The following is a 15,524-nucleotide window of genomic DNA, read 5'->3' on the forward strand; positions in this document are numbered from 1 at the left end:
ATAAATTAAAAAGTAAAAAGGAAACTTAGTTTAATTTTTTTTATTGCAAATTTTATTTTTTAAGCTTAAAGCAATTGGTTTATGTTACCAATTTTCATTTGTAAGTTTTAGTTTTATTGTTTTTAACGAATATCACTTCCAGCTAATTTTACAAGAATTCCCCATAAGTGGATAGTATAAGCTTTTTTTTTTTTTGAAAAAAAAAAATTAATTAATATTTTTTAGTTTCTACTTTTTAAATTAAAAATCTATTTTTTTAATTTTACTTTTTACAATTTAAAAAATTAAGAAAATTGAGAAAAAAAGAAAAAAGAGAATCCGGGAATGTCTTCAACTTGAAGTTTCTCAAATTTTCCAGATACCAGGGAAATTTTTCTTTTTCTTTTCTAAATTTTTACTTTTTAAAATTAAAAAATTTGTTTTTCTAAAAAAAATTACTCTTATTTAAATTAAAATCTGTCTGTTTATCTTACTTTTTGAAATGAATTTGAAAATAGATTTTTTAATTTTAAAAAAGTAAAATTAAAACATTATAGATTTTTTAATTTACAAAATTTAAGGAAAAAATGGATTTTTTTTAGTTTTCTTATTTTCTACAGACTTTTTTGTCCGTTTAAAAAAGTACAAAAAAGTACAAAGACCGAAAATTAAACCAATTCTAAGGTTTTTAGCCAATTTCATCTTAATATAACTTAAACTAATTCAATTCTTTCAAAACTTAAGCTTAGGCTTTATTGTTTATTTATTTATTTATTTTTTAACTTAAACCTATATCAATTCCAATAAGCTCTAGTCTGATTTGTTATAACCAATTCTAATTCTAATTAAACGTAGAGGAAAAAAACTTGGAATTATAATTGGAAAAAAAATTGGAATGGGAATACAAATATTGGAATTGTAATTGGTTAAAAAATTGGAATGTGAATACAAATATCAGTTGAATGTTGCCAAAACTGAAATTGGGTATGAAAAATTATGGTAGGTGTAAAAGTGAAATTGGAGGCAGTTGAATGAGAGATAAAATTGAATTTTCATTAAGTAGAGTCCTCCGTTCAAAATCTTAAAAGGATAAAAAAGATATTTCAAAAATAAATTTTTTAAAGAGAGATTACTTTTATTCCCTCAAAATGTTTCCTTTAGAAATATCAATTTCTCCGTAATGGTTTTTCACAGCTCTACTATCTGAACTGCAACTCCTTGAGGTCATACACCCGATTTATTATTATTACTATTTCATTTCTAATTAAGATGGATAATTATTGATCATTGAAAGATGGATGAGGATAAGAATAAATTTGTATTTGGTTTAGAAATGCTTAATTAAATAAACTTGCACTTTTTTTTTCTTTTTTAAAGAAAGAAAGAAAAAGAGAAACATACACACAATAAAAAATCAAAAAAGAAAAAGCATCTCACAATTGTCGGAGTAGTGCGTACAACATTATTATTTGAGTGCAGAGGCCGAGACTTTTGTTCCTTAAAAAAAAAAAAAAAAAAAAGGAAAAACACATTAAATATTATCCCAATCTCACGTCCTCCATCACTCGACTTCATAAACCCCTGTTGCCTCTTTCTCCAAATTTGAAAAAGAATTGATCATTTTCATCCATGGCGGATTCTGTTATGTTCAACGTTGCTACAAATATTATAACCAAATTGGGCTCTTCGGCCCTTCGAGAGCTTGTATCGTTGTGGGGAGTCAATGATGAGCTCGACAAACTTCAAAAAACTCTTTCGACCATTAAATCGGTGCTTCTAGATGCAGAGGAGCAACAATCCATGAGCCACGCAGTCAAAGATTGGATTTCAAAGCTTAAAGATGCTTTCTACGATATTGATGACTTGGTTGATGAGTTTTCTTATGAAACCTTGAGAAGACAAGTTATTGCTAAAGATAGAAGAATCACCAAACAAGTACGTATCTTCTTCTCCAAACCTAATCATATTTTATTTGGTTTCAAAATGGGTCGAAAAATTAAAGGAATTAGGGAGAAGCTAGATGCTATTGCAGCTGATAAAGCTCACCTCCACCTTTCTGTGCGTATGAGGGAGATTCCAGATAATGAGTTAAGGAAGATACGAGAGATTTCCTCTTTTATTCTTGAGGGAGAAGTGATTGGTAGGGATGATGATAAGAAGATTGTTATAGATTTTCTATTGGATACAAGCACCAGAAAGGATAATGTTGAAGTGGTTTCAATAATTGGCATGGGAGGATTAGGAAAGACCGCACTTGCTCAATCTGTCTATAATGATGACAAGATAAACAAACATTTTAAGTTGAAATTATGGGTGTGTATTTCTGAAGAATTTGATGTCAAAGTAATTGTCGAAAAGATATTAGAGTCTATCGAAGAAAAGAAACCTGAGCCCCTTCAGTTGGATAAATTACAAATTATGCTTCGAGAGAAAATTAATGGAAAAAAGTACTTGTTGGTCATGGATGATGTGTGGAATGAAAGCCATGAAAAATGGATTGGTCTAAAAAGATTTCTAATGGGTGGTGCCAAGGGAAGTAGAATTTTGATCACAACACGTAGCCAACAAGTTGCACAGACTTCTGACACAGTTTGGTTTCATCATTTAAAAGAACTTGACAAGGACGACTCTTGGGTTTTGTTTAGAAAAATGGCATTCTTGAACGAAGAAGACGAGCTTGAGAATTCGAATTTGGTCAGAATCGGTAAGGAGATCGTAGGAAAGTTAAAAGGTTGTCCTCTTGCAATAAGAGTAGTTGGGCGTCTGTTATATTTCAAAAATACGGAAATGGATTGGTTGTCATTCAAGGAGAATGAACTTTGTATGATTTTGCAACAAGAAAGTCAAATTCAACCAATACTAAGGATCAGTTTTAACCACCTTCCATCAAATTTGAAGCAATGTTTTACGTATTGTGCTTTGTTTCCCAAAGATTATGTGTTTGAAAAGGATGAGTTTGTTAAACAATGGATGGCACAAGGTTTTATTCAACCACATACAAAGAAGGCAACTGAAGATATTGGTGATGATTATTTTAATGAGTTAGTGGGGAGGTCATTCTTTCAAGACGTAAGAAAAAATAAATGGGGAGACATCAAGAAGTGCAAGATGCATGATTTGATGCATGATCTTGCGTGTTCGATAGTAGAAAATGAATGTGTGGTTGTAAGTGATGGTATTGGATCCATTGACAAAAGGACTCGACATGTCTTATTCTCCTACAACAAAATGTCAACATTATCAAGGGAACTAATTGTACCTAAATCATTCACTGAGGCAAAGAGTTTGCGAACATTGGATATGAATTTAAATAATCCTTTTCTTTTTTCCAAAAAACCTTATCATATTAAACTTTTTCGATTGCGAACATTGAAATTGTACTACTTTGGTAATCATCCTCCCAAGTTTATTGATAAATTGAAACATTTGAGATATCTTAATCTTTCTGGTTTGAGTATAAACTTTCTTCCCAATTGTATTACAAAATTGTATAATTTGGAAACACTTATCCTTTGCAACTGTCCATGTCTAAGAAAATTGCCTAGAGATATTAGCAACTTGATCAATCTTAGGCATCTTGATATATATAAATGCCGCCTATTGACTCACATGCCAAAAGGGCTAGGTGGGATGACTTGCCTTCAGACAATGAATTTGTTTGTATTAGGGAAGGATGACGAGGGTGGTGACTTAAGTGAATTGAATGGGCTTAAGAACTTGAGAGGATCATTATCTATTAAAGGATTGCAATTTTGCACAGCTACTGATGTCAATAATGCAAAATACTTGGAAGGAAAGTCTGGAATCCAAAAGTTGGAATTACATTGGGAAAAGCATAAAATTGATGATGTCTCAAATAATGAAGATGAAAGGATTTTGGAGTGCTTAAAACCACATTCAAATATTCGCAAAATGCATATAGAAGAATACAGTGGAATGAAATTATGTAATTGGTTATCTTCTGATTTCTTGGGTGGATTGGTGGGCATAGAGCTTACGCATTGTACAAAGTTGGTGCATCTCCCTCAGTTTGATCAATTTCCATATCTCAAGCATCTTTGTCTTATGAACTTACCCAATATAGAATACATTGATAATAACGGTTCTATTTCTTCATCAACTAATTTCTTTCCATCCCTTGAGAAACTAAGAATCCATGACATGCCTAAGTTGAAAGGTTGGTGGAAGGAGGAAATCCCATCAAGATATGCTCAATACAGTGCCTCCCTTCCAATAGCTTTACATCACCTTTCAAAATTATGGATTTCTCGTTGCTCTCAGTTGGCTTCTTTTCCACATCATCCACCTTTGCAATCATTGTCAATAAGAGGTGTCAGTGTGCAACTTTTTGATATGGTAATAAGAATGGCTACAAACCTTACTGCAGATTCTTCTTCTTCTTCAACTCTGTCTAAATTATCTTTTCTTGAGATTGAAAATATTGATCTTGAATTTCTGCCAGAGGATTTATTCTGCAATATGAAAGATCTCGAGTCCCTTAACATACGAAGTTGCAAAAATTTACAAATGTCTTCTTCCCATTATGTGGATAGCGAACTGTTTTGCAAACAACTTGTAAATCTCCGCAGACTTATTCTTTGGAACGTCCCCAAATTGGAGTATTTACCCAAAGGTTTGAAATATATGACAGCTCTTGAATCTTTGCGGCTAATACATTGTAAAAATTTAGTGAGTATTGAAGGGATTGGCCAACTCACTTCACTATCAAGTTTGAGTATTCAAGAGTGTGCCAAATTACCGTTGTTGTCGGAAGATGTCAGCCATCTCATGTCCCTATCAAAGTTGTTCATTTTGAGTTGTCCCAATTTAACATCGTTGTCAGAAGGAATCGTTTACCTCACTTCACTGTCAATTTTGTGTATGGAAAATTGTCCCAAGTTAACTTCGTTACCAGAAGGAGTTACTCGCCTCTCTTCACTGTCAATCATGATTGAAGGTTGTCCTAATTTAACCACGACTCCTTAATTAAGAGGAGGATTGAGAGTTTAAACTGTCGAAAATTGCGGAAGGAAAACAAGAAAGAAAAAAGGATAAGACTATTCCACTGAATAGGTATGCACATTCATTTCCTATCATAATTAACTTCTTTTATATAAACCATCATTTCCATCTGATTAATATTTTAACTTTTAAACCCTCCTGTCAATTTTGTTCTTTACTTTCTCTTTCTCAGGTGATTTATTTATTTATTAACTTTGAAATCGCGAAATATATACAGTGAGGATTATTTGAAAGGTGAGAACAGTTTACTTCATACTGTATCCCACAACTAGAAGGAATTAGAAGGGCACCAATTAAGGTATATGCATATTATGGTTTGTTTTAAATATTTTAACGTTTCAATGAAATTTGCTTTTAACTTTCAAATATGGGCCATTCTTTGGCTTATGTTTTCATTCCTTTATTACTATTATTGTTATTATTATTTTTTTCCTTTTCTCAAGCTTGAGATTTTCTTCATATGCCTAATTTAATTCGTAGACTTGACAATGTTTCAACACACCAAATATTGGTATTAATTTATAAGGCATTTTTTTTATATGATTGAGTGGATTTTGAATAAGTTGTCTTTAAAGTACAATTAATTAGTTAAAAATACATACAAGTATTCAAAGCACTCTTTCTTTTCCACCTAGAAATACTCTTTAAGGTCTTACAAAATCAATACAAATAGGTTGTCAGTGACTTTACATTTTGGTTTAATGGATAGATAACAAAGGATAAAAGAGGAAGATAGAAGGCTATGTGAAAGTAGTTGGAGGCTCCTCAAGTGATTTGCTACAAAGTACTTCCTTTTCTTTAATATATATTAATTTTTTGCTGATGTATTTCTTGAAATGCAATTATTGGATTTTCTTATATAGCTTATGGCTTTTCCAAGTCTATATATTTGGTTTCATTCCTTTTTCCTTTTTGATCTTTGTAAAGTTCGTACACCATAAAATATTTACTATTAATTTTAATATTTTTTTGATTGATAAGCAGAAGCTAGACCCCAAAAACTTCCAGGCACATTCAGAAACTCATCTGAGAATTAAGAACATATAATCAGAAAATGGGCAAATTAATTATGATAAATCTGCTTTCTTGTACTCATGATCTTTTCTTCTCCAAGTCTAACAACCTACCAATCTGGGATGTAATTATTTTGGCTTTGGTGTTTATTTGTATACTTTGAAATTGAAGGATGATTGAATTTATTTATTTATTTTTTTTTTTTTTCCTACAGTGCTTTTGCACCTTCTTCTAAATAAAGGTGGAGAAGGCCATCTGCTCTATATCAGAGGCAGGTGGAGGATGGAAAGAGATTAACCTACAGCATAAAGTATATGAATGAGATGATAGCTCGGTACCACCTTTAAGAATTTTTTTTTTTTTCTTTTCCTTTCAAGTAATGCTCTCATTATTTTTATTTTTATTTTTATTTTTTTGAAAGAGAGTAATATTGTAAGTTGATATGTATATGTTGTCTACTACATATTATTATTGATAATGGAGTTTTTTGCTATTTCTGTAAATAGTTTGACATTTTTTCTATATGCGAAATTTTTTATATTTATTTTATTTTATTTAAGTATATTTTATTCTCCATATTTAGGTTTCTATTATGTTCCCTAATTTTACAACACATTTCAGCACGAATTCCTATTGTTTCCTTGCTGAAGGTATGTCAAATTTTTTCTCTTTGTTATAATTAATAAATTAAATGTTATTTTTCATATTTGGTACATATTAAATTTCTAAAACCAACACAATGTTTTTGTGATGGTGTGACATGACAAATTACGAAATTAGAATTCGTATTTCTTGACATTAATGACAATAATCATTTGTCATGGGTTCTGGATGCTATGAATCTGGGAGATACAATTAAAGAAGAAAGTACGACATCCAATCAGGACAAAGCAAAAACTATAATTTTCCTTCGTCATCACCTTCAGGAAGAATTGAAAATGGAGTATCTTACAATAAAAAATCCTAGTATTTTGTAAAATTTTTTGGAAGAAAGGTATGATCATGAAAAAATAGTTATTCTATCTAAAGCTTGTTGTGAGTGGATGCACTTGAGGCTATAAGATCTTAAATCAGTAACTGATTACAACTCTACATTATTTAAAATTAGTTCAAAATTGTTGTTATGTAGAGAGAAAATTATTGATGCAGATAGGTTGGAGAAGATATTTTCTACTTTTTATGTCTCGAATATGCTCTTGCATGCAGTAGTATTATCGAGAGAAAAGTTTTAAACGTTATTCTAAACAATTTCATGTTTTCTCATGGCTGAACCAAATAACAAGTTATTGATTAAGAACTACGAAACTCGACCAACTAGAATAACATTATTCCCTGAAGAAAATGTTGTGAATGTTAACAATAATCATCGTTGAGGTCGTGAGAATGATAGAGGAGGAAATAATTATTATTTTTGTGGTGGTTCTAATCATAAAAATTTCAAAAGAACTACATAAAATGATGATCATAAATGAAATGTTCCATAAGATAAGAATTCAAAAGGTGATGAATAAAATTGCTTCTGATATGACTTCGCATTGATCACGTATTTATCGTACATCAAAATACTTTGGTGATCTGTATTAAGCTTCCTTGAAGAAAAAAGAAAAAAAAATGTGGAAGCAAATTTTGCATACTAGGATAATGATATATTCGACGTATCCCATATGACAAATTTGGATATGGTGGACTTCTTTGAATCTCTTGAAGAGAAGATCGGTACAGTTGATGAAGCATCAAGTGTTCCTTTTGACTTTGAAAATATCTAGACTTAATGTTGTTTTTTTTTTTTTTTATCCATTTTCATGTTATCTTTTTTAGTTAATGTTGTTTTTTTTATCCATTTTTATGTTATCTTTTTTAGTTAATATTAATTTTTGTATATTCCAAATGTTATTTTTCTTATTGCAATTAGTTTCTTTTAATGAAGAAACATGGATCATTTTCATATATCGTGTGATTAAAAAATGAGCAAAGAAGATCTATGTCTGGTAGACAGTGCAACTACACACAATACTTACAAGTAAGAAATACTTTTCCCGATTGACAATGCTGGAAGCAAAAGACAATGTAATATCAGATTCTACAAATTTGATTGAAGGATTTGGAAAAATAAATATTATTTTTCCTAGAGGAACAAAATTTCTAATTGACAATGCATTGTTCTCTAGTCAATCAAAGAGAAATCTATTAAGTTTTAAAGATATACGTTGCAATAATGATTATCATATTAAGACTGATAGTAAGAATAATGTGGAATATCTATCTATTATCTCATATGAAAAAACGTATATTGAAAAAGTTGTTTGCTTTATCATCTGGATTGTATTATACTCAAATTAAAAAATATGCAACAATGAACTTGAAGTTCATGAATCAAGACATATTTACAATTTGACAAGACAGATTGGGTCATCGAAGATTTATAATGATGAGAACAATTATTGAAAATTCACATGGACATCAATTAAAGAGCTAGAAGATTATTCAATCTAATGAATTATCATGTGATGTTTGCTCTCAAGGAAAATTAATCATTAGATCATCACAAGCTAAAGTGGAAACTAAATCCCTTACATTTTTAGAACAAATTCATGGTGATATATGTGAATTTATTAATACACCAAGTGGACCATTTAGATATTTGATGATATTAATAGATGTATCTAGTAGATAGTCGTACGTGTGCTTATTATCAAATCGAAAATTTCATTTGCAAGATTACTTGCTTAAATAATTAAGTTAAGAGCATAATTTTCTGATTATACAGTTAAAACTATTTGTCTTGATAATGTTAGTAAATTTCCGTCCCAGACTTTTGATAATTATTGTATGTTAATTGAGTGTTGAACATCCTATAGCTCATGTTCATACCAAAATGGTTTAGTAAAATCATTTATAAAACATTTCCAATTAATTGCTAGACCATTACTGATGAGAGCTAAGCTTCCTACATCTATATGGGAACATGTTATTTTGCATGTTGCATCACTTGTACGCATTAGGTCAGTATCTTATCATAAGTACTCGCCATTACAATTTGCTTATAGTCATGAGCCAAATATTTCCCATGTGAATTTTTTTTAAGTTCAATATATGTTCCAATTGATCCACCACAACGTCCTAAGATGGGTCCTTAATGGAGGTAAGAAATGTATGTTAGATATTATTCCCCATCAATTATTAAATATTTTGAAGATATTATTCCCCATCATTTATTAAATATTTTGAACCTTTGATGGATATATTTACTGCACAATTTGCTGATTGTCATGAGACAAATTTTCCAATATTAGGGGGAGGAGTAAAGAATTTGGAAAAAAAAACTACATGGAATGCATCGTTATTATCGCATTGAGATCCCTGTACAAATCAACGTGAATTTGAAGTTCATAAAATAATTCATTTACAAAGTATAGTAAATTAGTTACCAAATGTATTTATAGATTTAAAGAAACTAACTGAGTCACATATACAAATTGCAAATGTTCCATTGAAAATTGATATCCCAACATAGCAAGTTGTCACTAATGAGTCTAGAACATATTAGAAGAATGATAGACTAGTGGGTTCTAAAGATAAAAATTCTCGGAAAAAAAAATTAGTCAATAGTTAAAAAGACTTTGTTGAGGATGTAAATACCCATGAAGAAATCTTTGACGTGACTAGTGAGGAAGGTGAAATACCTAAAGATAATAATGAGATTTCAATAAACTATATCATGACAGGAAAAATATGAAACCGGACTAATGTAGTTATCGCGACATTTTTGCATATAATGCTGTTCTTCATATTATATCTAAAAATGAGAATTCTAAACCAAAATCTGATGACGAATGTCGACATAGAAAAGATTGGCTTCGATGAAAAGAAGCATTCAAGGCAGAAATAAACTCACTTTCAAAATGTCAGGTTTTTAGACCAGTAGTCTGTACACTAGAAGGTGTCTGATAGAAAAAGGCTTTGCCTTCATGAGCAAACCTCAACTAATTAAATAATATTTATAAATCACCAAACAAACTACTTATAATAACTAGTCGCATAAGCGGCAAATCCGAAGTTGAATCACAGAGAAGCATAGAAAATTAGTTTCTCAAAGCTCATTTTTGGTTAAAGTGGTAAATGGGGGTGGGGTTTGGTATGAATTGTTAATTGGAAATATATAAAAGAAATAAAATGCAAGTAAAAAGATAGAAATGGAATTAACCAAGATATTCTAGCTTAGCAAAATTGAACTATTCGATGTAACTTTGCTCATTGAATTGCTTAAATGTAATTTTTTGTTCTTGACTATGCCTAGCCCAATTGATCGTAAACCCAATCAATGGTCCTAATTACCTAATTAGCTAAACATGTTCAAATGAATCTATGATAAACATGATTAACTTGTTAGGATGTATGCCCCAAACCCTCGTAGTTATATGTTATTTGAATCTGGAGGAAATTTTCGGAAAAGATATTTTGAGTGGAAACAAAGATTATCCCAAATTCAATTTTTTTATTGAATATAAAATAGTAGAACAACAATAAGATATGCATTTACTTAAAATTACAGCATGCTTTAAAACAAATACAAAAGGTTTTAGAAACCCTTACCTTTGAAGAACTCTTTCTTTAAGAAATCCATCGTACAAGTCATGAACGAAACACCTTCTCCACGTAAATCTCCTTCTTCAAGAACAAACACCACCACTCGAGAACCCTTTGTATTCTCTTGGGATAAAGGATTCAAGCAAGAGTTGTGGGTTTTTCTTGAATCCTTGGAAGAGGCAAAAGAGATGGAAAGGAGAAGAGGGAAGAGAAGAACTTTTCCTCTCTGTGAGTTTTTCCATAGAGAGAACACCTTTTCTCTAAGAGAATTAAGGAAAAAGATAATTCATTCAACTTCTTGAATTCCATATAAGTGAACTTGAGAGAATGTGGGAAGGGAGTTATAACTCCTTCACTTTTTATTAATTTCAATTAAATCAATAAAATAGAATATATATATATATATAATAACTACTTTATTATATATACACACTATATGTTATATCAAATATAACATATAGCCTATAGTTTTATATTGCATCAAATACAACATAAACTATAGATTTTATTTTCTCTCAACTATACATGGCATTTAATATAAATCACATTTATATTGAATCCACTTATATGAATCTCATCCATATAAATCACAATTATATTTAATTACATGAATCTTATTATATAATTGGTATTTGAATCATATTCAAATTCCCCTCAAATTATAATGTATCAAATACATAATAATTAATTATATCACATATGTTTAATCCAAAGATTAATTATAAATTAAATCCCCTTTGAGCTACAGAGGGAATCTTATGGACCTGTACATTGAAACTCCAACGGTACTCGGATAATTAATTGAACTCTTTAATTAAATTTTTCAACATCCGTTAACTACCGGTTATTGACTGTCGTAGATATGTAGGATATTTAATGCTCAAAATGATGCGATACTACTTCTATTTATGCGTCAATTAGGAATATTCATGTAGTATGCTTCGTGTTGTCATAAGTTTCCTTACAATGGAACCAAGTGTAATTCCACCACAAGTTTCTCGGTATGATCCGAGGTCAAACACAGGGAAATGGTTTTCAGTTATTGTGGTATGTTCATGGTATATGCGACCAGGTTTTCAATTCTTTATAAAGAGTTTGTACAGGTATATAAAATGCGGTAAAATAAAGGAAAGCAGTAAAGATGCGTTAAAACATAAAAATACAATAAACCTAAGCTAGATGTTACAAGATACAAATTTCATGTAGAAGATGCTAGGGTTAAGGCTAGCTGTGAAGGTTGTGCAAAGATGTGGGACATGGTGACAAGTCTTGTGGGCAGAATAGAAGGAGAAAGATAAGTATTACAAACAACGCAAGTTCTTAATTGGATTAAAGGTACAAATACTGTTCCGCTCTTCTCTTGGCGTACACCTCTCAGTGATCGGCCGTGTTTCCCACATGTCTGTGGCTGTCTCTTATACACATCTAGATGTGTATAAGAGACAGGATGTATGATTTGTGAATGAAGAGGTAAAAAAAATATGGAATACAATGAAAGAGAGATAGAACATATACAAACAAGTGCCAATGTCTTGGCATAGAGTCGACGGAGATCTACTTACCGAATTGGATGGTTTTGATGGCACGAAGAGCTTCCCTTTCAGGCTTGCTCCATCGGTAGCAGGGATCTCTGCATAGAGCTTCAATCGGGTATATGACAGGTCGGATCTGAGATTCACCTTTCGCCTTATCTCGTTCTTCTTCTCGGATTTCTTCTCTTCAGCACCCAGCTCAGCCTTTTCTCTCTAAAATCTTACAGCACTTAGCCCCGTATCAAGTAGCATATCTTTCTCTGAAATCAATAGGGTATAGGAACAGATCTTTGACTCCGGCCTTGTGGTCCCCACTTGATTGTTATGGTAATTCTGAAGATGGAGGGATATTATTCCTTTTGTTATGCAATCAGACCATCAATTCTGTACAACTGTTAGTTGTACACGTGTCTCAATCTCCCGCTCTTGCATTGCTCAGTTGCATCTTTCGATCATAGGTTCGTATGTGGTGTTTGTTTTTATTACCGCATGCGGTCGAAGCATAACTCTGGACCGATTGTCGCATTGCGCCGTCACTTCGGTAATCGTCTCTTCATGATTGATCGACGGGCGCAATTGTGACATAGATGAGTTGATTAATTTCTCATGAGCCTTGAGCGTGAGCGGTAACTTGGTCTCCTGCAAAACAGAGTAAAGCTTGGCTTGCCTTCCATATTTTTGGCATTAGTGGGTGTAATCGCAAACATTTATAATTTATTGTCATACTAGGCTATTTTTCATACAATTGGCGCATAGTTACTAACTTTTGGCCGCAATATCTAGATAAGATGGCATAAATAACTTGTATTTCTACAAGTTATCACACCCCCAAATTTAGATATGTGCTTGTCCTCAAGCATATCTTCAACCAAGGCAATCATGCTCCATTCCTATCCTATATTTCTGCAATGATTTGGTTGCTCCAAATGTTACACTTAGGCACATTACCTAATATCACACTTTCCTTCTATCCTTGCTAATTCTTAGCAAGCCTTACTTTATTCTTCTATGTAACAAAATTTTGCTCAAAGACACATTTCTAGTTTTCAAAATAGAATGCTTATCTCTTCTTTATCAAAACAACTTGATGTATCTATATGCGGTGAGCAAAACTTTGCGTCATTTATTCACTTAGAGACAATTGGTCATGGTTACACTCTTCGTTTTGGCTTGCTTCTACTGGTGTTATGCGAACATCCAACTATGGTTGTGTGCCAGTTTCAACTTTACTCATGCTAATCAGAGGAGTCGTCTCTTGCATTATTTTTCTCTTTTTGGTTTATACTATGTTGTTCTTGGAAACACACCTTCATTTTGGCTTGCTCCTATGGGTGTCATACGAACATCTAACTACGAGCAGGTTCCTTTCACAACTAAACTCTTATCAGGTTAGGAATAATTTTGAAATTTTCCATTACGCTGACATTGGAGTTTTGCATAGATTTTTTTCAGTATACAAATGCTATACAAATGGACGCATTTTCTTAAATACTGCATATTCCTGATCTTATCTGCTCAGACCTTCCCCATCCCCAAATTTAAAGATGAGCAAGGTCTTCATTGCGTTGTTTGGATAGACTAGACAAACACTTCGGAGAAAATTTCAAAAAGAAGGTTTGAGCAGAACTTTGAAAGGTAAAAAGTAAAGTACTGCTAAACTAAGAATTAACTAAGTGTTAGTCAGAATTTACTAAGTATGGGAAATGTTTCTAAGTGTAACACATAAACATCATAGCAATGTAATGAAGATCGTAAAAATACAAGAGTAAAATATAGCACAGATTATCAAAGGAAGATAAAGAAAGAGGCACAGGAAAAAGTAGAGTGAATTATGTACATTGATTGTATTCACTATTAACAAAATATGCGAATATATTACAAATGATCGTATTACAAACAATAAAACTAAGATTGAGGAGTAGGGGGATCCGGTGGAGGATATTGAGGCAGTGCAGCAGAGCCATCATCAAACATTAAGTGCTGCCTTAGATGTGGAGGCACCATCAGACCATGCAAATAAGCGGTAAGAAAGTTGAAGTATTCTTGATTGCGCTCCGCTATCTATCGTTAGTGTTGGAAAATCCTATGCATACTACGCTGGATATTGATGAGTGCTTCCCTTGAGGTTGCAGCACTGCATTGAATCTCATCAATGCGCTCCATTGCTACCTCAAATCGATGGTTGAAGAAGTGATACTGCTGAGAGACAAGTTCTTGCTATTGGGCAAAGAGGCTTCTCATTTTAGCTAACTCAATAGCCAAGGAGGTGGAGGATGGTTGTGTGTCACACTCCCCCTCAGACCACCTTCTTAGCCTAGAGAAGAGCGTGATTTCAGTAGTTATCAACCCTTGGGCTGACACTTACTGCCTAATAACTCTTGCGGAATATCTCTGATACCAAAATATAATTTATATACAACGGAATGTCTTTAGGCCCACAATTTATTAACAGAGCAGATGCAGAGCTATCTTCAGAGGATTTGACCACTACCTGTAGGGAGGGGGGGAGGGGGAACAAAACATTTTGAAAACGGGGTGAGCTTACGTCCAGTGAGTGACCTAAGAAATATAATTGATTCTCATGCAAAATCTCAATAAAGATTTTAACTGGAATATAAGCTTCTATAGTATTTGTACTGTAGCATAAACATTTTCCAAGCATAAAACCTATAAAGTTGTTTTAATCATAAAATGGTAAAATTGTTTCTCAGTTCAAAGTACCCCACTGTGGGTAAAACAATCCCAACACCAACTGCTAGTCAAGAGAGAACCCTTTTGCTCAATCTCTGACTCTATCTACCTGTGGTCACACTAAGTACCATCATACCTTAGTGATAACTTGTAGAAATACAAGTTATTTATGTCATCTTATCTAGATATTGCGGCCAAAAGTCAATAATTATGTGCCAATTGTATAAAAATTAACTTAGTATGACAATAATTATAAATGTTTGCAATAACACCCACTAACACCAAGAAGATGGAGGACAAGCCGAACTTTATTTTGTTTTGCAGGAAGACCAAGTCACCGCTTGCGCTCAAGGCTCATGAGAAACTAATCAACGCATCTATATCACAATTGCGCCTATCAATCTCCCTTGAAGAGACAATTACCGAAGTAATGGCGCAATGCGATAGTCGGTCCTGAGCTATGCTTCGACCGCATGCGGTAATAAAAACAAACACTACATGTGGAACGACTCAACCCCCTAGGACCTAGGTAAAGCCATTACTAAAATAAGTGCATGCAAAGAATTTAAAACGACGCTCAGTCATTTGAAATAAATGCAAATTAAAAACAAGAGAAGTTCAAAAGACACTTATTAAATGCAATTGTTAAAAACAATAATAGGGTACCCATAAATCATAAAGGTTAATAAATACATATGG

General features: G+C 32.3%; 1 protein-coding gene across 4 annotated transcripts; it reads left to right on the forward strand.

Moving 5' to 3' along the window:
• The first annotated feature begins 1,364 nt into the window (after positions 1 to 1,364).
• Positions 1,365 to 6,553, forward strand: LOC120085542 (putative disease resistance protein RGA4). Of its 4 annotated transcripts, none has more exons than XM_039041568.1 (4): positions 1,365 to 5,052; positions 5,219 to 5,299; positions 5,711 to 5,785; positions 6,230 to 6,553. In XM_039041568.1, exon 1 carries the CDS (start codon positions 1,609 to 1,611, stop codon positions 4,963 to 4,965), a length of 3,357 nt encoding a protein of 1,118 aa, XP_038897496.1. In that variant the 5' UTR covers positions 1,365 to 1,608; the 3' UTR covers positions 4,966 to 5,052; positions 5,219 to 5,299; positions 5,711 to 5,785; positions 6,230 to 6,553. The 4 variants fall into 4 exon arrangements, with proteins under 4 accessions (XP_038897496.1, XP_038897497.1, XP_038897494.1 ...); XM_039041566.1 differs by having other exon boundaries at positions 1,366 to 5,052; positions 5,174 to 5,299; XM_039041569.1 differs by lacking the exon at positions 5,711 to 5,785.
• Positions 6,554 to 15,524: the final 8,971 nt, after the last annotated feature.

The sequence above is a fragment of the Benincasa hispida genome, chromosome 9 (assembly GCF_009727055.1).
Source record: "Benincasa hispida cultivar B227 chromosome 9, ASM972705v1, whole genome shotgun sequence".
Lineage (NCBI taxonomy): Eukaryota > Viridiplantae > Streptophyta > Magnoliopsida > Cucurbitales > Cucurbitaceae > Benincasa > Benincasa hispida.